Source organism: Magnolia sinica, chromosome 9 (assembly GCF_029962835.1).
Source record: "Magnolia sinica isolate HGM2019 chromosome 9, MsV1, whole genome shotgun sequence".
NCBI lineage: Eukaryota > Viridiplantae > Streptophyta > Magnoliopsida > Magnoliales > Magnoliaceae > Magnolia > Magnolia sinica.
In genome coordinates, this window is record NC_080581.1 from 10,281,059 (window position 1) to 10,304,361 (window position 23,303).

Consider the following 23,303-nt stretch of genomic DNA (forward strand, 5'->3'; position numbering starts at 1 on the left):
ATGGAGTAGAGTCAACGAGGAATGAGAGAGAGAGAGAGAGAGAGAGAGAGAGAGAGAGAGAGGGGTCAACCCCCAACTTGCATAAGTCTTAAAATCAAGAATTTAGGCAATAATGAAAAATTAGTAGCTCCTACCAAAAAGGATAAGTAGTAATTAAGTGAATATGCCATATAAAATATACATGTAAGAATGTCTTTTAAAGTAGTAATGGGCCCATTCTTGGCCCCAACTTGGCCCATTGGCTTAGTTGAGTCATCAAGTAGGCTAAAATCATATTTAAAAGATCCAAACTACTTAAATAATGACCTATCCCACAGAAGAATAATTTTTTTTTCTAAAGTTATAGATTAGAATATTTAAAACCTTTGATCATTTAACTCTATGTAGATGAGACAAGAGTTAAGACCAAAGGCCTTTTCAACCCACTTAAGGCTAAGTTTGGAGTGCATGACATTATAACTAATGGCCAAAGTGGATTTCATATAAACATCTGGTGGGCCTTATAAAACATTAGAACTATTGGTCGGAGATTCATGTCTCTCTCTCTCTCTCTCTCTCTCTCTCTCTTTTAAAGAGCATGGAATGCCCACCCTGGAATTTTCAAGGGGCCCATTAATTGTGATGTTCACGTAAGATCTACTTTGACAGTTAGATGTGTAATCTTATGTTAAGCACATGGTTAAAAATTTAGATTGATGCATGATTTAAGTGGGCCATACTAAAGGAAGCAGTTGTTATTTTTACATAGCCTACTATGTATATAAATCCACTTCCTTCATTTCAGACCACACTAAAATTTAGGCATATGACTCAAAATCAGTTTCATCTATGATTCAAGTAGGCCAAGCCAAGAAAAATAGTCTGGAGGGTAAGTGTTGTTCTGTATACTGTTTCCAATCGTGTGGTCCACCTGAATCTTAAGAAGGGGTGAAGCACTTGATGGTAGGGATGGATTTCCCATAAATGAAAGGATGGGCGCATCTGAGCTGCACTTTAAAGGAACTCTAATGATAACTATTTAAATTAACTCCGTAGCTTATTGATAACTTTTTTTTTTTTAAAAGGGTAGGAATGTAAATTCAATATTAGTTTGGTGCGTTTTCGACGGACGAAGCAATGGATCATTTTTTTGTCTTGTACGACCCTCCGTGCGTAAGCGAAGAACATCGTCCTCCGCCTCAGGACATGTCAAATTTGTGTGGCACATGACCCTAGGATACGAACAATATACTCGGGTTTTATTTTGTAAAGTGGTGTTCATGGTCCAGTGATCTAAACCGTTGGTACGAAGAGCTTCATCATGCATGGCCCATGGATTAAATTTTTTTTATTTAAATGTCTTAGCAATCCCAATATTTTACTCTCTTTTTTGTTCGGTTGAATGTGGAAAGAGGATGTGTTGTTGTCTCTCCCACTTTAATTCGGCCCACCAATTGAACGGTTAAGATTTTACTACGGAGTGGTCTTCAGACATGGTCCACCTGGGATTCCAGCAGACTTGACTAAATAAAAGCTACACTAGTTCAAATTGAAAACTCGAGTATACTGTGCTTATCCTCGGGTTGAAATGATTACATACAGGCACTGAACGTGAAATTTCACAAACAGCCCCATCTTTCTCTATCGAAGCTCATGCGTGCAGGAGATCCGAGTCGTGCAGATTGTGGGCCCAACCTCTTCCATTACCGTACGTGAAAATCAGACTGATAGCCTTATACATCGATCAAATATCTACGTTGAATTGGAACTTTGTCTTTCATTTAATCTTGAGTGTGGCCCACATAGATCATCTGATTTTCATTTCAGGAGATCTCACGATTCTTCCACTCTTTTTAATTGGAGGGATAGGATGTTATACACAAGCGATAAGATGGTGGAAAGGTGAGGTTGTATGGTAAACTCCAGCTGTATCTGAATGTGATCATTTTTTCAAAGCAGCAACGGTCGTACATCCATTGAAAACAGGGAAGCAGATTGCGTACTGAGTAAACATAGTGGGGCCCACCATTATTTATGTTTTTCATCCACTCCATCCATCTGTTTTACCAAATCATCTTAGAGAAATATGCGAAAATTGAAGTATATCCAAATTTCAACTGTCCCACGCCACAGAAAACAATGTTAATAGAATGCCTGCCATTGAAAATTTATTGGGGGCACAGAAGTTTTGTATCAAACCGTTATTTGTGTTTTCTCTCCATTCACTTGTGTTTGATCTTGTGAACAGTTTTGATGATAAATAAAAATCACTGCAGGTCCTAGGAAGGTTTCCAACCAGTTATTATTCTCACTTGTTTTGTTTCATGTGGTGTGGTTCACTTGGGCTGGGATATGCTTTAATAATTTTAAAGAAAAAAAAAGAAAGAAAAAGGACAGAGTAGATAAGACACATATATGCATAGTAGGCTCCACAAACTTTACTAAGTAAGATAAAGCATGCAGATTTACTTAATACCCACGCTTCCTAAAAACAATAGTCCAGATCAACTCAAAGATGGAAAAGTGGGTGGATAGGATCCTCCCAAGCGGAAACCAAACGTTCTTAGGCGTCCTCCCAAACTCTTGGATACTAAGGGCCCGTTTGGCCGGTTGGATTAGAGGCGATTGGATGGTATTGGAAGAGATTGGATGTTAAATTCCGGATTGGCCGGCGTGCTAAACAGAGCCGGTTATTTGATCCCTATCCCATAGATGTTAAGACAATCCACTGACAACACTATCATTACCTTTAAATCCCATCCAATTCACCCTAATCCATTCAAATTTGTTTGGGACGTGTTTGGTTCGAAGGATTAGAAGAGATGGAAAGGTTTAATCCCAAGATTGGTTGGGCGTGACAAACAAATTGAATATAGCAATTCAGGATATAGCAATCCCAGGGATCTCAAGATAATCCACTGACAACACCATCATTACCTAAAAATCCATGCCATCCACCCTATTACCATTCAATCCCTTCCAGTCCACCCGGCTAAACGGGCCCTAAGGTTGGAAATTGAAATCCGAGTTGAGTCCCACCATGATGCATGTGACCATGGGGCCACCGTGATGTATATGACTACAGCCAGGCCATCTATCCTTGTTGAAATCTCATTTTAAGGCTCCATACAAAAAAAGAAGCGGATTCAAATCTCATATTTACCATAGTATGGAAACTATAGTAATTGACCACAAAAAACATCTAAGCACATCTAAGCCACAAAAGCTTTTGGATCAAGATGATATCTGTTGGTCTCTTCATCTATGTTCTGTGACCCCATCAACATGTTAGATGGCGATTAAATATTCCGGTGGACTCCATGAAGCTTTTAATGGTGGGGATTCAATTAAAACTGTTTCCTGTGGTGTGGTCCACCTGGGATTTGGGTCTGCTTAACTTTTGCGAGCTTTTGGACGGTGTGGATTTAAGGAACATACGTTACTATGAGCCCACAGTCAGGGTCCCACGAGCCGCGCCTCTTGATTAGACTTGCCACAAGACCAAATCCAAATTCCTCCCGGTGGCCAGTACACCACTGGCAACGGGAAGTGGATTGCGCACTGAGTAACTCACACAGTTTAGTGTACTGAGTAAACTCTGTGGGGCCCTCAATAGTTTATGTATTTTATCCTCTCCGTCCATCCATTTTCCAGATAATTTCGGCGCTTAAGTCTGAAAATGAAGTAAATAAAATTCTTAAGTGAACCACACCCCAGAAAAGAGTGTGATTTGAAAGTCATTCTTGGGGGCCACAGAAGTTTTTGATCTAGATGATATCTGTGTATTCCCTTTATCTATGTCTTTTTTATATTATGAACAATTTGGATGACAAATAAACATACCTGTGTGTGCTCTAAGAAGGTTCCAACGGTGGAAATCATTATTCCTGCTGTTTCCCGTGGTGGGGTCCACTCGAGCTTTGAAAATACTTCAATTTTGGGATCAACTCCTAAAACTATCTGGAAAAACGGATGGACGGTGTAGATAAACCACATAAAATCACGTTGGGCTCAACACAGTTTTCTTAGTACGATAAAGGCGCACTGAATAACTCGGTACGCAATCCGATTTCTAGCAACAAAGCAAATACGTACTACGTAGAAATAAAAATAATGTATAAGGGAAGAGATTGAGTGCGCTAAGCGCGCACGGAGATTGTGTGCGCTCACATCTTCCAATGGAATATGAAATGCTTCTGAATTCCCGTTACAATCTTGTTTAATACTCTAGCTGTCTATGATGCTTGATACACAGGGACTTAGAAATAATAAACTTTTCAGATATAAAATCAAAATTAAACCATCTAAATTCTGAAAACCATTGTTGATAAGTCACAGGTCAAAAATTAGGTTGGTTGAAGAATCCTAGCCTCTGATTAGTGTACACTTTGTTATTAAAATAAGACCATTGGATTGCCGTCCAATAAATAACCACCAATACAGTAGTCAGAAAATTTAATAGCTGTAATTTTTGCGTCATTGTACATCTAAAATTCAAAAATAATTTGGACAGTTTAATTTGAATTATTTATAAGTCCCATGTATAATTTTAAATAATTTCGAAGCGCCTGCGTATCATCCATCACACTTTGCCAGAGTATCAACCCAAGGGTATTTTCGTAAAAATAGCTATCCCTGTAACGTATATAAAAGAGCAGAGATGAGAAGGCAAAGGACGAGATCCAATAGCGCCAGGAACTCAAAAAAATGGCTCTTCTCTCTTCCTCGCTCTTCCCTTCGCCCCTTCCAATTCCCGATTCCACAAATACCCCTCGGAATTGCAGGTTTTTACCTCATATACCCCGGAGAATCCCTTCACCTGCCTTCCTCCCCATTGCCCCTGCTCGGAAAAACCATCCCCAATTCTCTCCCATTGCATCCCACCTCTGCACGGACCAAAACCCAATAACCCTAGACAGGCCAGCTCTTTCGATCGCCGAAGCTGCTTCCGAAGCTGAGCTGTGGGCCGCGGTACACCTCCGTGTCCGTTCCTTCTACGAATTCAACGATCAGACGTACGGCGTCGAGGTGAGTGGTGGATTGATTTTTTTTTTTTTTCCTTTCTGTGGAAGGAGTTTTGGTTTTTTTCAATTTGGATATTTCCACCCCGGAAGAATTGATAGTTACACCATCACAAGGGTAGTTTGGTCATTATTTCCGACCAAATTATCGGCGTTTGGGAATGGAAACTCCATTGACAAATGGGAAATGCTGTCACAACAAACCTTATTGGACAAGGAAAGGTTGAACTGGTCTTCACCTCTGGGAAGACCATTACTCTGGCTAATGTTCTTCATGTGCCAGGTATATGCAAAAACCTTGTTCTGGGTTATCTTTTGAATAAAGCTAGTCTGAGTCAGTTTATTGAGTCTGACCAAATTATAATAACAAAAAATGACTCCTTCGTTAGTTAAGGCCATGCTAATCATGGTCATTGTATGTTTAAACTGAATGTTGAATCCAATAAATGTACTACTTTTGCTTACATGTTGTGCACTTTTTTCATTATGGCATGGTACATTAGGTCATGTGAATGCTAAGTTTATTAGAAATATGTTTACTAGTGGTATAATACCTCATTTAGAAAATAGTAAATTTGAAAAATGTGAGTCTTGTTCTAACGAGGAAACCATTCCCTGGTGTTGAAAGAAATTCAGAGCTGTTAGGTTTGATACACTTTGTTATTTGTGATATTAAAGAGAATCTTACTAGAGGATGTAAGAAATACTTTGTTACTTTTATAGATGATCATTTCAGATACACTTATGTATATTTGTTAAGATCAAATAATGAAGCATTTTCCAAATTTATTATTTTTAAAAATGAAGTATAAAATCAATTAAATAGGAAAAATCAAAACCCTTAAAAGTGATAGAGGCAACGAATACACCTCAAGGGATTTTAATTATTTCTGTGAATTTAATGGTATAATTCATTACATAACCGCTCTCTATTCTCCATAACAAAATGTGATAGCAGAACCTAAAAATAGGACTCTTATTAACATGGTGAACGCTATACTGTTGAGTTCAGGTCTTTCTTTAATTCTTTGGGAAGAAGTCTTAAGTTCAGCCTGTTATATGCTAAATAGAATGCTTACAAATAAATCGAAAATAATACCATATGAGATATGGAAGAGTAGAAAATCAATTCTAAACTTTCTTAGAGTTTGGGGCTGCCTTGTGTATGTTAGGCTTATTGATCCCAAAAGACCTAAATTAAGACCTAGAACTTCTAAGTGTGTACTTATTGGGTATGCATTTTATAATAAAGCTTATAGATTCCTAGATATTAGTGAAAATATCATTATCGAATTTAGAGCATGCAGAATTTCATGAAAGTGTTTTTCCATATAAACTAAAGAATAGTGGGGGTCAAACCAGTGGGTGTTCCACCTTTGTAAACATGCATGAACACTCTTGCTCTCACCTTAAAGACTTAGAGAAGATCTTGAGTCCGAATCTGAGATAAGAAGTAAATGGTCATGGATTGCTAAGGACTTTGGTCCTGATTTCCAAGTGTTTTTAACTCAAGTAGAAGGTGATCCAGTAACATTCATGGAGGCGATGTCGTCCCATGATGCTACCTTTTGGAAGGAAGCAATCAAAGATGAAATAGATTATATCAGATCTAATAACACTTGGAAATTAGTTGACTTACCTCATGGGGCAAAAAACTTATGATGTAAATGGATATTTAAAAAAAAAAGAATAAAAAAAGAATGGCTGATGGTTCAATTGATAAATACAAGGCTAGATTAGTGGCCGAGGCGTTTAAACAAAAGGAAGATGTTGACCATTTTGATACTTATTTTTCTGTTTAAAAAATGACATCAATTCGAATTTTAATTGCCATTGCATTAGTGAATAATATTTTAATTCACAAAATGGACGTTAAAACTGCATTCCTAAATGGTGAATTGGAAGATGAAATATATATGGAGCAACCTGAAGGATTTGTTGAATCAGGTCAAGAACATAAAGTGTGCAAACTTTTAAAGTCTTTATATGGACTAAAACAAGCTCCTAGGCAGTGACATGAAAAATTTGAACATGTGATGATGTCTAATGGATTTATGTTCAATGAAGGTGAGAGATGTCTTTATTGTAAGATGTCTGATAAATATGGAATTATGGTATGTCTGTATGTAGATGATCTTTTGATATTTGGTACAAATATTGAAATGATTAATAAAACAAAATCTTTTCTATCTTCTCACTTTGACATGAAAGACCTTGAAGAGGCAGATGTCATTTTAGGGATTAAAATAATTAGGGGCGATAATGGTATAACTCTTACACAATCTCATTATGTAGACAAGATTTTAAGAAAATATAACCATTTCGATAGTAAACCTGCATGTACTCCTTTTGATCCTAGCGTGAAACTAGAACACAATTTTGGTGAAGGAATATCTCAAATTGATTATGCTAGTGTAATCGATAGTCTGTCCTATGCTATGAATTGCACTAGGCCCGACATTGTCTTCGCAGTCAGCAAACTAAATATATATTCTAGTAACCCGAGTGAGATGCATTGAAATGCTATATATAGGGTCTTGAGGTATCTTAAAAAGACCTGGGATCATGGGCTTTATTACCAAAGATTTCCAGCTGTAGTGGAAGGATACAGTGACGCTGATTGGAATTCATGATCAGATGATTGTAAATCTACCAATGGTTATATTTTCACCATGTCAGGTGGAGCTGTTTCATTGAAATCTAAAAAACAAACTTGTATAACTCATTCCATGGTGGAATTTGAACTGGTTGCTTTAACAACAACTGATGAAGAAGTTGAATAGATAAAAACTCTATTAATAGATATACCTTTTTGGGTGAAACCGGTACCACATATCTCTATTCATTGTGATAGCCTGGCTGCTATAGGAAGAGCTAATAACAAGTGTTATAATGGAAAATCTAGATGAGTCTATCTGAAACATAGTTGTGTGAGACAATTGTTAAAAAATGGTGTACTCACTCTAGACTTTATAAGATTCAATGTAAATATTGTGGATCCTTTAACAAAAACTCTAGCTAGAGAAAAAGTCTGGAAAACATTGAGGGAGATGGGACTTAAGCCCATAAAATACTGAATTACAGAAAATAGAAACCCAATCTAAGGACTGGAGAGCCCAGGAATTAGGTTTAATGGGACAAATAAGTTTTCATGTGATTCCTTGGATGAATTGCATTACATTTTAAGAGAAATTATTTCTTTGCCCCTCTCTATGATGTTAGTAATGCGAATTTCTGTAACGAATTGAGGTTGAGTAACTCCCTTAATGAATTTATAGCCTTGTTAAGGTGGGTTGATAGTTGTTGTAGAGACACCCTTGATAAACTCACTTATATGAGTGTGGAAGTGGGGTCGCATCCTATGAGAATTGGGCAATTCTCTAGAGCGCTCATGAAAACCGGGATCAATGGACTTCCAGCTCAAAGCTTGGCATGGAATCAGGCTTGGGAAGACGAAGAATAAAATCTGGAGAATGGCAATTCTTGCCATTTGGTGGTCCGTTTGGCTAGAGAGAAATGACAGATGCTTTAGAAACTCCTCTTCAGCTGAGTCAGTTTCCTTCAAAGCTCTAAACCTGGTGATCGAATGGGCCACGTACGCCGACTTCTTAAGGGAAGCAGATCTTTCCTTTCTGTTTGCTTAATGGCTATCGCTATCTCAGCGCCACTTATCTGTTTTTGTTTGTTTTGTATGCTCTTCTGGTTTTAGTTCTTTTTCCTTAGTTTCCTTTTGTCGTTTTTGCGGGTTTTTGTCCCCTTTAATGCAATATCGTTAATTCTAAAAAAAAAAAAAAAAAACCTTAGAATAACACTTAAACTTCCGTGATTGTTTCGCGTACGGTCTACTTTGAAAGAAATTTAATTCAAGACTTCATTCACTATTTTCTTGTAGTCCAAGTAGGATTCACTAAGTGAGGTTCAAGACTTTTTGTCACCGTCATTTATGCACAGTAGTTAACTTTTTTTTTTTTTGCCCACATTTGTTTTGGTTGAAATAAGTGGGGGATTATTATATATATTTCAACAAACCTATGAGTTTTTTAAAGAGCTAAAGTGTTGGTTTGGTTTTTCGTCATTTTGTGCTTTTCTTTAGTCCCATATTGGAGAGAATGAGAGAAGAAAAATGACTTATATATCTTTGCTCAACGTAGACTTTGTCAAGTGTGTTGAACTATGTCTAATCCCGTATGCGCGTGCAGGGGAGGTGCAGCCGGTGGGAAATCTAGTTCGGAAACCTTTAACTGGGCGTGTGCTCACATGCACACTTGCGTATGCTCGTGCGCAGGGGAGGTGCAATCGGATCCCAGATGGCTTGGGTGGCTTCCTTGATTAGAGTCTTGATGGGCTAGGTTTTGCCCAATTTTGTAAAATATTTTTTATCCGCTGCTTTGATCGTGACCGTTGGATGTGGCTGACTTGATAAGGCTGTTTCCATAGTAGGAAGTGTGCCTCTGTTATTCGGGCATGTAAAACGTCGCGGCCATTTTTCTTTAACGGGTCTTTTTCGAGACATGGCTTTGAGGTTTTAAAGAGGGATTAGGGTTAGGGTTTCTGCACCGTCAAAGAAGGAAGAACCCTCATCCCTCTCCAAGATCTTCTTCTCTGTTTTCATCTTAAAATAAAACTAACTTCTTTGTGGGCAAAAGAAAAAATCTGTACGGTGTTGTGTGGTGTACTACTAGTGTTGATATTCTACCAGCGAGTGCATGGTGTGTGGAAACATTGCTGAGGATTTGTATCCTAGGAGATAGTAGCGTCGGCGACCTTTTACATAGGTACTCTGCACTGAGGGGTGCAAATTATCTCAAAGATAGCGACACGTACGCGCCTCGACCCAATGTTCATCTGATCGTGCTACCTACAGAGATCTGCATAACATGTGTGAGGTTCCTAAGCACAGATTCCTTTCTGTTGAATATTTCAAGTTTACTTTTGCAGTACTTACAACAGGAACACCCAAATGTACCCTTTTTGTACCTAAACCATGCCATTTGCTTCACCCATCTCATCATCATCATCATTTTAGCCTTTTTCCCAACAATTTGGGGTTGGGTTATGGTAGACTGGCAAGAGTTCTTACCTTCGGCTGCTAACAAAGCATCAACTTTCCTCATTTACCTAGGCTCTTGGGACCACCTATGACAGACACTCACATTAACACCATCGACATGCCAACATTGTCCCACCTATTAATGACCCAACCTAGCTATTACATGGGTGTGTACTAACAAGCTAACCCAAAAAAAAAAAAAAAAAAAAAAAAAAAAAACCTAGCTATTACATGCACTCCCCAAAGGGTGAGCAAACAATGTGGGGTTATGCAGGGGTGGCTTCTAGCAAACTGCTAAGCATGAAGCACCCACACGCATGAAAGGGCATGCTAACAGTCTAGCCTCAGATTGTGCACCTACATCTATTACACTATTGAAAAGGGGGATTTTTGAATAGTTGATGTCTAGAGCATACAATCAAGATGAGCCCCAGAGATCAAGTAGTGTGTAGAATGTTGGATATGATTTTTTTTTTTTTTTTTTGAAAGGCTGAATGTCAAGGTATTCCGTAACGATAACGATGGCCGTAATGGCCACCATCATTACCTTTACGATACAGGCTGTAACTCTCTCTCTCTCTCTCTCTCTCTCTCTCCCCTATTGAAAAAGAAAACCCGAAAAACCTGTATTTACCCTATAATGGACCGTTAACGGGCCGTTACGGATCATTTTTTCCACAACGGTCATTATGACCCTGTAATGTGTAATGGTTGCCACCATTATCTTTACATAACGGCCTTTACGGCCCTGCAACAGCTATTATTGCACACCATGCTGAATGTTGGAGAGGTTTATACCATAGTTATAGGGAAACCCATTTCACCAATGTCTTAAATAGCGAATGGCGTGCAACGTCGTTCATTCCTTTGAAGTGTGAAGCTTAAGCTACAGAGTGTGCAATGTAAGCGACATGCTATTTTTAGATTTTTTAGTGAAGGTTGTGCTTGTTTGCACCAAATACAATGAAATTTCATGATATTTTGCGTCAATAAGTCCGATTAATAATGAAATTTGATGGCATTTGGTGCAACCAAATACAACCTAAAATGGTAGGAAAAATAGGCAAAGATAAAAGTATAAAGGTGAAGAAAGAGCAACTTAACCGATTTAAATACTTGTGAGGGTGGCTAACACTAGAGCGTGTACTGACAGTGGGTGCGTACTAACAAGGTAGCTGGGCAAAAGAAAACTTAAAATGATTTAAATACTATTACTCATATTATTTTACTAAAATCACCGAAAATATTAAATAATTTTTATTACAAAATGAAAATGTAACAAATCATTGAAAACATTAATTGATTTTAATATTTTAGTGAAAATAACTTGTAGTGCAAACTAAGTAGCGTGTACCATGGGCTATGTAGAGTGTAGTGTATGCAAAATTAGTACGTAGCATAGGCAGCGTGTGACTGAAGCTGCTTTAATGAGCTATGTGGCATTAAGGCTAAGCTACGCTATGTGGCATCAGATACACGCTATATAGCGAAGTTATTTAAAACATTGACAAATACCTACATCTCTTATTACCCATTTTGCATGTTCATTTCACGCTTCTAGCTAATTTCTACAATTATTGTCATGAACGGGATGTTTTACGTATCTGTTTCTTGCATCATTTCCCACCTTCCATTTTTCAGTTTAAGTAACTATTGGTTACACTACTTGGTATAGTTGATATCTTTAATGTATTGTTATGTAGGAAGTTTTTCGTGTATCCTGAACATGTGATTTTCATTTTCTGAGTTTATTTTTTCATAACACACAATTATTGGCTTCATGTTAAACAGTATAGTATTGAGTAGTAAAGTTATTTAGGATGATTCATGCATTTGAATTGTGTTGCGTGCTTATATCCTTCCAGATTAATTTGGATATTACCTTTTTTTTTTTCCTCTGAATTTTGAAATGCATTGACTGCCAAGGAATTATGGGTTTCCGGACGCAATAATATCCACAATCTACTAGGGTTTTCAGTTTTCACAAGTGGGTCCCATGGTTCAGAGATCCAGACTGATGGCATCAAATGTGACCCATTGTGGATGGAGCAATTCCCCAAAAGCCATCGAGATTAGAAGATCCTATTCACCATTGTTGCGACCTTCTTCAGTTGAATGTGGGGTGTTGTTGTATTTCTCTTCTTTGCTGGCCACGAATTGAAATGATAGGATTATCCTATCAAGAGATCTCAGGGATAGGGACCATTTACAGTGGAGTCCAATGGACAAATGGTTGGATCACAAACCATATGTCCCACTGGTGCAAATTGAAATTCGAATATGCTGTGTATGGCCTCCAATTGAGGATTTATGGTCTCCATCACCACACACTTATATTGTTACAATGATTTACTTCTTTATAATACTGATGGTATTTATGCCTTGTCAAGTTCTATTAGGATCATAAGAGGTACTTGTCAGAGCGCGAGTTTGAAGCTCTAAAAGACCGTATTGCTGGGAAGAGGATAGGATTTAATAGGGTTTCTTGCATCAATGCAACGATTCCAATATCACAAACATTAAGATCCTCAAATGGTTTGTGCACTGCTTGCAAGGTATGTCTGTGCTGGATTCCAACAGTTTTCACTATCTACAATGATTTTACTCTTCTGATGAGATTTTTCACTTGCTTTTGATGTTTATAAAGGTATGGAATTGAATTGGATTCCTGAAAGCATTTCATATGTGAAATGACATCAACCTTATTGCATCACCTGCTTATCAAAGTGGCTATCCTAATGAAGCCCCACACCGTTCTTCTTTTCTTAATCTACCATTGTTACTTATCTCTTGCTTGAAGTCTAGTTAAGAAAACAAGTAAAACTTGATGTGTGGGCACTGAGAAATGACACACACGGAATACAAAAAAACACAAATTAAACCATCGAACTCATGGGCCCCAATTTGGATGGATAATAAAGCAAACTTTACACCAATTAGATTTTTCAACTGATCGAGTAGTTGACTTTTAATGGATGGTTGAAATGAAAAAAAGCAATCAATGGACCAAATTCAGCAAACAAATCCATTAATCAGATGTTAGGATTGTTTAGTCAATCTGATTTTGGATGATGACCTAAGCACAGTGAGTTCTATAATTTGGATGGTTTAATTTAAGTATTCCACATGTGCAATTTCTGATGCCTGCATATCAACCATTATAATTTGGACATTTAATCTAAGTATTCCACATCTACAATTTCTGATGCCTGCATATCAACCATCGCAGTCTGCCTGAGTATCAAAAACTCCCCTAACTAAACATGCAACTGGCCAAGAAAAAAAAAAAAAAAAGGGAAAAAAAAGCATATGTGCATTCACATTTGTGATGTAGTTTGGAATAGTTGGAGACCTGCTTTTATCAAGTTATTCAATAATGGTAACAGTGTCTGTAATGGCCAGCCTTATGGCTGTTATGATATGGGCTGTAATGGCCAATTTTTAAAAGGATGAAAATGTGTCAGCCCTATATAGGCCCCCCCCCCCCCCCCCTTTTTGTCAGAACGGGCATTGCAGCCCTGTATCACGTAAGGGGTCCCATTGTTATTGTTATGCAACAACCGTTACCATAACTGTTTTTGAATACCATGGTTTTTATCAAACCTTTGCACTTGTAGCACTCCCCAAGGTTTTGTTCCTTAATTTTTACCGAGGAGTTACTTGGCATTCGGCGAAGGGGCTGACTATGAAAGATGCACCAGTCTCTGTTGCAAAAAATCCCATTAGAAACAAATGGCACATCTTTATTCTTAAGAATCATTTGGATGAGATTAAATCCATAATGCAATTTTTCCCATTTTTATGGTGTGTTTTAGACTTTAGATGCTGAAGTGAATTGAATCCCGAACATTCAGTTTAATCCAGAGGAAATGACAAAAAATATTGATGTTTCTGTATTCATAATGAGGAAGCAGCCCCTGAGTTGAAGGTATGTTTCTTTCTAGTCAACTTGAAAATAACTTGACCACAATTTTGAGGCCAGTCCCCCAATATGAATACTAATGAAGCAAACTACAACTTGGTGATTTCCAGTTCATTATACTAATGGTTTGTTATTCAATTCAAGTGTGCATCTGAGCATACCTTTAATCCATAATACATGTTTCATACTATTTTAGTTAATGTGCTTATTTTAAAAAACCTGTCCAATTTACGCTTGCTCAGTCAGCTCTTAAAGATTTCAAGAATGGTGAACCCCAAATGACAGACATGGACTGTTAAAGGGCTGGGTCTCTGAGTGAGTCAATTGTGAGGGGTTGCAGATTCAGCTACAATGTAATTGTGTTCCATTACGGAGGGGGAAAAAAGAAGTTGCAAATCTTTCAAAGAATTTTTGTTCTCATTACAAGTGTCCTGTTTCAAAATTCGAGTATTTTTTTTTTTTTGCCAGTTTCAAAATTCAAGTATTCCACTGACATGCTTTAAAATTTTTAGTAGATGTTCTTCATGCTTGCAGTACTGTTTTGTAGCATGACCCCATAGCCTATTTTTTTTTATTGGTGTTTGCCTTGTTTATGAAGCTTGCTTTTTGCATGATATATTAAGTTTATAAACAAAGGCAGCCCTGTGACTGATTGACTTCTGGTCTTGTCTTGTATTTGAAGCTTGCTTTTTGCATGATATATAAATTTAATCAAATGGAGCCTCGATGATCGAATGACTTCTGATCTTCATCAGATTGTATTGAGATTTGGTTTGCTTCTGTTGGATGAGATTTGGTCAATCCACAGGGCAGGGAGTTCACGATCCAAAGCAGCGAAGGAGAGAGGGAGGGTGCCTCCGTGCAAAAGCATTAATCTGGAAAGCTCTTGTTCCATGAGAATAGATTTCCGACTTGGAGTCAAAGTGAACACTAGGTGGAAGTATTTGCCTTCCAAGATCATGCCTCACCCCAATTTGCCTAAACATCAATAGCTATGTTATTTGAGCCTGAACCACAAGTCTTTTTTCTTGTGCCTCACCTTGGAGCATGAATGGACGAGATGGGCTTTTGAAATGCTTTTAAAACTGTGGTTATATGAAACTTTAATTTTTTCATAGAGAAAGATCTAATTCGGTTTCGGCCTCATCCCAATTTGTTTGAAGAATCACCATTTATTCTACTAAATTAGACTGACAAAGAAGTAATGCTATTTTCTGTTGGTTAGCAGAAAAAAAATATTATCCAACTCCGGGAGAATCTCAACAATGTTTGTGGTGATTATATTTTGTAGTTTTCTGATAATGGAGAAGATCGAGTAGTAGTTGGGTCCCTAGATCTCAACCAGTGTCTAAGGCTGGCAGATGAAATAACAGGGAAGAGGCCAGAGGTACATTTCAGACATCACTATTAAAATTTGAGAAACTGTCTGCCAGTTTGTATCACTCAAATGCGAAATTTACCAGATTAAAAAAACAAAATGAACTTGATTGATAAAGATAACTACTTTCTATAATGAGTTCTCTTAAATCGTAGGAGATTAGGGTTTTTTACATTGCTCTAGTTTGTGCTTTTTGGATCACATGGTTAGATTTCGTTTATGTTTTTCATCATTTATGTTTGAATAACTTATCCATCTTCACATCCTCTTTTTTTTTTTTTTTAATTGTGCTTTTATCATTTTTTCAAAGTTCATTTAATTGCATCAATTGGAATTTAGTAACATGTACTGTCTGATAGTGTCAATAAAGAAACTTAGCTTGGTTGAATTTTGATTTTAGCTGGATAGAGCAAATGGAGATTACTTTTAAGAAGCTTTCCAGATGCTTCTTGCACTGCTCTATTTTCAGTGCACTATTTTATGATGTAATCCTGGAATCTGCGATGCACTATTTTCAATTCGCATCGCTTGTATACTGATGAATGATAGATGCATTGAGCATTTTTCACTTTGTCCATCTTTTGTAGGTGTCTGCTGTTGTCAATATCTAAAAGAAGCTTTCCCATGCTTGTAGATTAGTTCAATGTTTTGAATGCCTCACTGCATTATTTTCATTCATTTGCTGATGATCTTCTTGTAGATTCATCATGTTAGGTTTTTAAGAAAGACAACGGAAGCCTAAACTTTTCAAACTTAGGTTTTATTTAGACTAATGGATCCCCATCTAAATGCAATCAAATCCAAAAGTATAAACATAAACTATGTTGAGACATACCTGTGATGCGAAACAAATATTAACACTCGATGCCGGTCTTCCAATTAGGAAGTCTTTCCCCCAAATGAGAAGTGAAGAAAACCTCCTGCACACTCTGACAATAGGGCTAGGGGCGCACATTGATCTCTCTCTCTCTCTCTCTCTCTCTCTCTCTCTCCCTCCAAGGTGGCGAAGCCCAAGGGGCAGGGACATCTTAAGCTCTTTCGCAGTCCCTCTCAGATAGGATCAATATACAAGGAGTTCGGGTAGCAGGGAGAGACACCAAGTATGGTGCTCGACCACCTTACAAACTTTGGTATGCATTACTACATTAAAGTCTATGATCCTGCCCATCCATGTACTCAAATCAACCTAATCCCTCCACTCTCATGGTCACTATCCCTAGCCTGATCTCCTATGCAAGTCCAAGGGATGGATGACCAAATCTTAACCATTGGATGTCCATCAAGATTGATTTAAAACAAATAAATGTTTAAAACTGAATTTTAATGGTTGAAAAAAAATAATCTTGCTTAACCATTAGGAAACATTAGATGCACTGGCCAGCTAAGAAAAACGTTTGATATCCAAACCACAATATCATCTATAAACATGTCTTGGGCAAAGAGGTGGATTCCTTGTCAAATCATGTGGGCCTCAACTGGACCCTAATACATGTACCCAACACTACCCACATGTCAGCCACTGATGTAACCTTGTAAAGTGAGCCCAAGAACATATGATCAGGACCTTGAACTCCTCACATGTCCTCAGGTCTAAGGATTAGATTTGTTGAAGCTAGTATAATCACAAGCCAATTTAGTCCAAGCATGATGAGTCTCCTGGTCTAGAGACTTGAATTGATCCACCAATGCTAGTGACTAACAGGTCCAACACCATGAGCCTATTCCCATGACACACTCACACTCCTGTGAGGGGTAGGGCAATGGTACATTGACTCGTCGTGCCCAATGGTGGAGACCTTCAATCCCGACTTGTCATTGATCTCCTTACACAGGATGACCACATCAAAGAATAAATAACAACGGGTTCGTCCTACAACTTGCTAGGTGTTCATGGTTAAACGGGGGTATTGAGATCTATGTCCCACAACTCTTCCTTAGCCTGTGGCTGTTGTGTTCCAAGGTCAACCAGAGGAATCCCTCTCTTTAACCCATGTAGCTATCACAATAGATTAAGTTTAATGTCTTGTCTTCTGCAGATGTCTTGTTAGATGGTGAAGGAAGCAGGTCAATCTTGAGATCGTGATATACGTTGAGGACTCTTAATATAAATTGGACTTGCTCGAGTCAATTGGGAAAATTCAATCCTTTAGGATTGAAACATTTAGCGCATGCCCATGTAGTGAAGCAGGTACAGGAACTGAAATAAGAAATTCATATGATTTAGTGCTTTAAGAATTAGAGTGATAAACTAGAGTGTTTTCATTAATGCCTCTAGAGAGCAAATTACTGTGTCATCATAATTCCTCTTATGGGTTGAAGTTGTGCAAACTAATTATCCACTCGGTGGCAAGCCATTTCACCTCATAAGGCTGTCTTGATAGTACACTCCATAGCTAGTAGACTGAAACTTGGGCCAATAGGCTGGATTAGATCGAGGTGCATACTAAAACAACCTATGCTAGTCATCATAATGCTAGAGTGATAAACTAGAGTGTTTTCATTAATGCCTCTAGAGAGCAAATTACTGTGTCATCATAATTCCTCTTATGGGTTGAAGTTGTGCAAACTAATTATCCACTCGGTGGCAAGCCATTTCACCTCATAAGGCTGTCTTGATAGTACACTCCATAGCTAGTAGACTATGAAACTTGGGCCAATAGGCTGGATTAGATCGAGGTGCATACTAAAACAACCTATGCTAGTCACCTTATCCAAAACAAAACGGTCATGCCCAAAGTGCTGATCCTTGCTTTCAATGGTACATGGCTGGAAGTACTTTGATAGCATCACAACCCAATACACGGTTATGGTGTTAGGAATATATTAATGTGATCCACAAAACTCTTGATTTGACATTGATCAGGCCACTTTGGTGTCTAACACACCAATACCAAACCTTAGTTCCTGATCACCATTGATGTCTTCACTTTTTAGGGTCAATGAGCATTTACACTTAGACTATCACTGGGGTCCGCATTCATCTAATCAAGCATCTTTAATAAAAGGTTGTCTCCTTAAACAATTGTATGGCTAGGAGATTTTCATGTGAGTGATATGGAATTCCAAAAGTCCAATTGTGTAAGCATGTAGGCCCCAATGACTTGTTCATCCAATAGTCAAAACAAGATTCATAATCCTGCATCCCTTAAGGGTTCTCAAGCAATCCTTATTGATGCACACGTGCTGATGTTGATCCCATCATAAAACACTCAGCTTTGGACACCAAGACAAGCAAGTTGGTGGATGACTAACGATTGGCATCCCTTAAGGGTTCTCAAGCAATCCTTATTGATGCACACATGTGCTGATGTTGATCCCATCATAAAACACTTAGCTTTGGACACCAAGACAAGCAAGTTGGTGGATGACTAACGATTGGCATCCTAGAGTGGGCGATCGTGATTTTACTCATAATGTCCACAGATGGACTCTCAAAGTTTGGTGATTTGCATCCAATTGCCTAAGCATGCGAGCGGTTTAGATTCGGCTAACATATCTAAGGTGTTCCGTATCCGTTACGATACCCGTAAAAGCCAATATGTATAGGTAATGGCCATGACCGTTACACGATATAGGGGTGAAGATGGGCAATTTGTTTTTTAAGACTGTATTAGCCGTTACAGTGGATGTAAAGGCCATTACATGACATAATGACCGTTATTCCTGTAACGGTTGAAAATTGATCGCATTTTTTTTTTTTTCTATTTAATTTCACTTTTCTCATTCCAAAAACTCTCCTACATCATTTTACAACAGATTTTGACCACTCTTACTATAACTTTTAAGATTAAAACTGTGGATTGAAGTGATTTAAGTGAATAAAATCCCTGAGGGCCTTTTTTCTCAAAAAATTGAAATAACAATATTTATGCCTTATTATTATTATTATTATTATTATTATTATTATTATTATTTTTATATCTAGTTCTAATGCTTGATTGTGATGTGTAAACATTAGAGACATAATCATATTAAACAATTCACTAGACAGCTCGATACAACACTCTCACCAAAGAGTGGACCGTCACACTACCATAAATATGTTTAAAACAAAAAATGAATACATATTTGAAATATTTACATTATTCTTGATTTTCTAGATATATTTGAAAAATTTTCGGGCAAAAGAAAAATTTCAACCGTTACGGGGGTCGTAACGGTCGGTACGCCCCCGTATCGGCCGTTATGGCTGATACCCATATCGGTAATGGTGGTGACCATTACGGCCACTGTTACCAATATGGAATACCTTGAACATATCAACCTAGAAGACCAATGGTTTGGATCTGACGTCTATGCCATCCGATGAATGGACGGCTCAACTCTTCCCTTTAGAATGCTATTCGGTTCAGATCTGAGAATTTGGCATCCATTGAACAGCCTAAATCCATTCAGTATGTTGTCCATAGTGCAAGGCATGGACAGTTTGAACATCACCAGTGCACAATCCAGCTGATGGACATTTGAGATCCAATGAGTATGACATCATATGTACGGCATGCTTAAGGGGTTTATGATGTCAAATAGATGGAAGCAGATTGTGTACTGAGTAACTCAGCCCATTGTGATTTGACTCATTTTATCCCGAGTCAAATCATGAATCAGACGATTTGAGGCCCTATTTTCAGTTCTGACTTGCGGTGTCAAAAGAGATTGGGTCAAAAAAAAAGAAAAGAAAAAGAACAGATTGGGTCAGTCAAGGTCTGAGATGGCTCGGATGAGTCGCACGTGACTTGTCCGAGTCTTAAAACCTTGATCCCAAACTATTTTAGTGCAGTTGCTAGAGATATCCCCACGATGATATTTCTTTCTTTTTCCTCATCATTCCAATGGTGATGGACCTAGTCAATTCACTTTTGCAAGTCTCTCTTTTCCTTTATTATTCACCACCACCCAAATGATGATAAAACCAAGTAGTTTATCTTCTACTACCTTAGAATGTCCACCCAGTGAACATAACCTCTTTATTATCATCATCCAAATGGTGAGTCTTGAGCAGATCATCCTGCAACCATGGAAAAACTCCCTCACACACATCCTCTTCAAATCCCACCGGACAACCTCATGTGCATGCACCTACACACTACACATCCTGGATTTAGGATTTTGTTTATATTTTATTTTTTTATTATTAATTTTTGGGTTTTCCTTTCAACCAAGGGTTTCTCTAATGAGATGCAATGTAACAGCTTATGGTACATAATGGCCAGGAGTATATGTCCCACCAAATTAATAAAACCATCTAAAGGGAACCTTTTGTGGATTTTGTGGGTTTGTGAATGTTAATTTTACTGTGACCATTTAGGTCACTTTCTTGTTCATGGAATTTGGTTAAGCTGCTTGCATTTTCTAAAACTACAGTGCTTAGTGATGTAAATGGGCATGAACCAAGTATGCTTTTTCATATGTTTTCTTTAGCAATTATTGTTGGAGAGACCACATGCATGTCTAAGATAGTATTTCTGTATGCCACCACATATGCCAGCATGGAATTTGGGCGGTGTTGGATCCAGGATGTCCGTCAGGTTGTTCCAACCATGTAGATGCCTTTCCCAAACATCAGGGTGGCCCACTCATTAGGCAGGCACAATGTTAGCAATAGGCAGATGGATCTCACAACTGTGAGCGACGTTGGCATGTTTGGTAGTGTGTTGATGGGCTGCCTTGTACATGTATGCGGGCTTACCAAAACTCACTGTAGTCCTACAACTTGTCATTTATAGAAGTCCCATTCTGGCAGAAGTAGAATTGCAGCTCTCACAGAAAGATGATTTTAACAGGGGATTGGAGCTGATTTTGCAAGAGCGTATCTTAGCAATGTGTGTGTAGCTGCAGAGCTGCATCAGAATGGCATTGGCTATGCACTAGTTGCCAAGTCCAAGAAAATTGCTCGACAATGGGGTACAATTTCACCTTTACTCATTCTAGTCTAGAGTCTTCCACATCATCAACACGATCAGCACTGATTAGAAACTATTTGCTCATTGTTGGTGCACTTCAATAGTCTATTTCAAAAATATCATTGTGGGACCTCTAATGATGTTTCGTGAATGTTTGCACTTGTCTTAGAAGCGGGAAAGTAAAAGAAGCCAAAAAAAGAAATAGAAAAAGGAAAAAAGAGAGGAAATTGTAATGATTATTTCCATAGGTACTAATGACAAATGGATTCCATTTTTAGGGGTACGGTTCCTGAGTGGAAATCCCCAATTCATTAGAAAATGGTTGCCTTGAGTCTCGTGGCAGAGAATTGCAATAATGGAAAAGGCTAATGATTACTTCCATCCATATTTTTCTTTGCAAATCAAACATGAGAAAATGTCTTGTCAAAGGAAATCAGTATCTTTCCTTTCTTTTCCCACTTTTCAAACAAGTGAATTTGGAAAATTAAAACCGTACTCCATTTTTTTTTACTTGATAATGAGAAATAAAGGGTAGCGATTAATGATATTGGAAGTTAGGGCCTACTTGAAATCATTGTCATCGTTTTCAAAAGGTAGGCTGTGTTTGATTTAAAATGAGAACTCATGTAAAATCTCATATTTATTAGACAATTGTAACATCATTTCTTGTCTCAGGTGGAAAAGACAAATGATGAGTCTTTAGAATCCATTTTTGATTGCAAATCAAATTGCTAAAAAATATGAAATCAAGAGAAACTTTTGTTCTTTTCCCATGAATCCATGATTTCAAACAGGCCCTTGGAAAAAATTATAGTTGTCGATTTTTCTAAAACTAGAACCTGAAATGGGTAGTAGTATCCCATTTTAGCTAAATCACTTTTTTATATTTTGAGAAGATGACACATGGAGGCAAACACACGCACATATGAATGCGTGCGCACTCATGTGTGAATGTGCATATATCATCAGTCTTCTCCAAGCTATAAGTGTCTTTTTAAATGCATTTAGTACTTTTATATTTGGAGGTGAGCCCATCCATCATTGATCCCATACACGTCATGTCATATCCTACACAACTTGAAGGATAGAAGCATTGTTACGTTGGTAGTGTGACAATCCACAAAGCATGCAAAATCTTACCAGCATCCGAACCATCCAAATTGTGGGCCTAAGTTTAGTTTTGGTGCACCACTTTTTCCCGTTGTTCATTGATAAGAAAGAAATTCATTAATGAGGAAAAAATCCTGCTGGTGTTTCTATTATGAATGAACCAAGCCCAACTGTTCTTAATCTTTTTCCCCTTGGAACAGTTTCCCGACCCATGGTTAAGTGATCAAAACTGTTGATATGATGAGAGTCCCCATGGATGGCCCTGTCAGTTTGGAAAACTGCTAACACTTCAGGTTCACATGCAACCAACAAAGGCCAAATATTCTATGGATAGGATTTTTTTCCACCTGGGAGATCTTTTTTCCATTGGCCAACCACAGTGGGGACAACAATATCAACAGTTTGGTCAAATGACCAGGGTCCCCCACATGGTATTGTACAAATTGACAGATCCAGCATTGAATAATACCTCACCATCATATTCTTCTTAAAGGATGGATAAATCCCATCTTATACTAATTTTCCAGTGCCGTTTCAGGCGTAACAGATTTATATGCTCATGTCGCCATCGACAATGAGCCTGCGAAGAAGTTGTATACAAAGAGTGGATTCATCTATGAAAATGAAGAACCTGCTTGGCAAGCCAGATTTTTAGGACGGCCGAGACGTCTCCTCCTGTGGGCTGATCTGTCTATGACCACCAGTTTGTAATGCAAGACCAACTTTTATTCCATGATTTTTTTTTTTTTTTTCTTTTACCATTTAAAAAAAAATTATAGCAGGTAAGCTGGGATATAAACCTGTGACCCATGCCATTGTCGTCCTTCTCCGAACTTGTGGGGGCATGAGGTTCGACCCCATCTATTCCATATGAATGTGTATAAGCTCGAGTTCATTTATAGTACTATATTTTTTTTTTCAAATTTTAGTTTTCTCTCTCTTC

At 37.9% G+C, this 23,303-nt stretch overlaps 1 protein-coding gene across 4 annotated transcripts; it reads left to right on the forward strand.

Moving 5' to 3' along the window:
* The first annotated feature begins 4,651 nt into the window (after nt 1-4,651).
* Nucleotides 4,652-23,275, forward strand: LOC131256870 (GCN5-related N-acetyltransferase 7, chloroplastic). Of its 4 annotated transcripts, XM_058257930.1 has the most exons (5): nt 4,652-5,007; nt 12,450-12,605; nt 15,264-15,359; nt 21,131-21,251; nt 22,899-23,275. In XM_058257930.1, exons 1-5 carry the CDS (start codon nt 4,687-4,689, stop codon nt 23,069-23,071), a joined length of 867 nt encoding a protein of 288 aa, XP_058113913.1. In that variant the 5' UTR covers nt 4,652-4,686; the 3' UTR covers nt 23,072-23,275. The 4 variants fall into 4 exon arrangements, with proteins under 4 accessions (XP_058113913.1, XP_058113914.1, XP_058113915.1 ...); XM_058257931.1 differs by lacking the exon at nt 15,264-15,359; XM_058257932.1 differs by lacking the exon at nt 12,450-12,605.
* Nucleotides 23,276-23,303: the final 28 nt, after the last annotated feature.

Coding starts and splice junctions, on each gene's coding strand:
- LOC131256870 (XM_058257930.1), top strand. CDS start 4,687: ATGGCTCTTCTCTCTTCCTCGCTCTTCCCTTCGCCCCTTCCAATTCCC. Junction 5,008..12,449: donor ATCAGACGTACGGCGTCGAG/GTGAGTGGTGGA, acceptor AAGTTCTATTAG/GATCATAAGAGGTACTTGTC. Junction 12,606..15,263: donor GTTTGTGCACTGCTTGCAAG/GTATGTCTGTGC, acceptor TATATTTTGTAG/TTTTCTGATAATGGAGAAGA.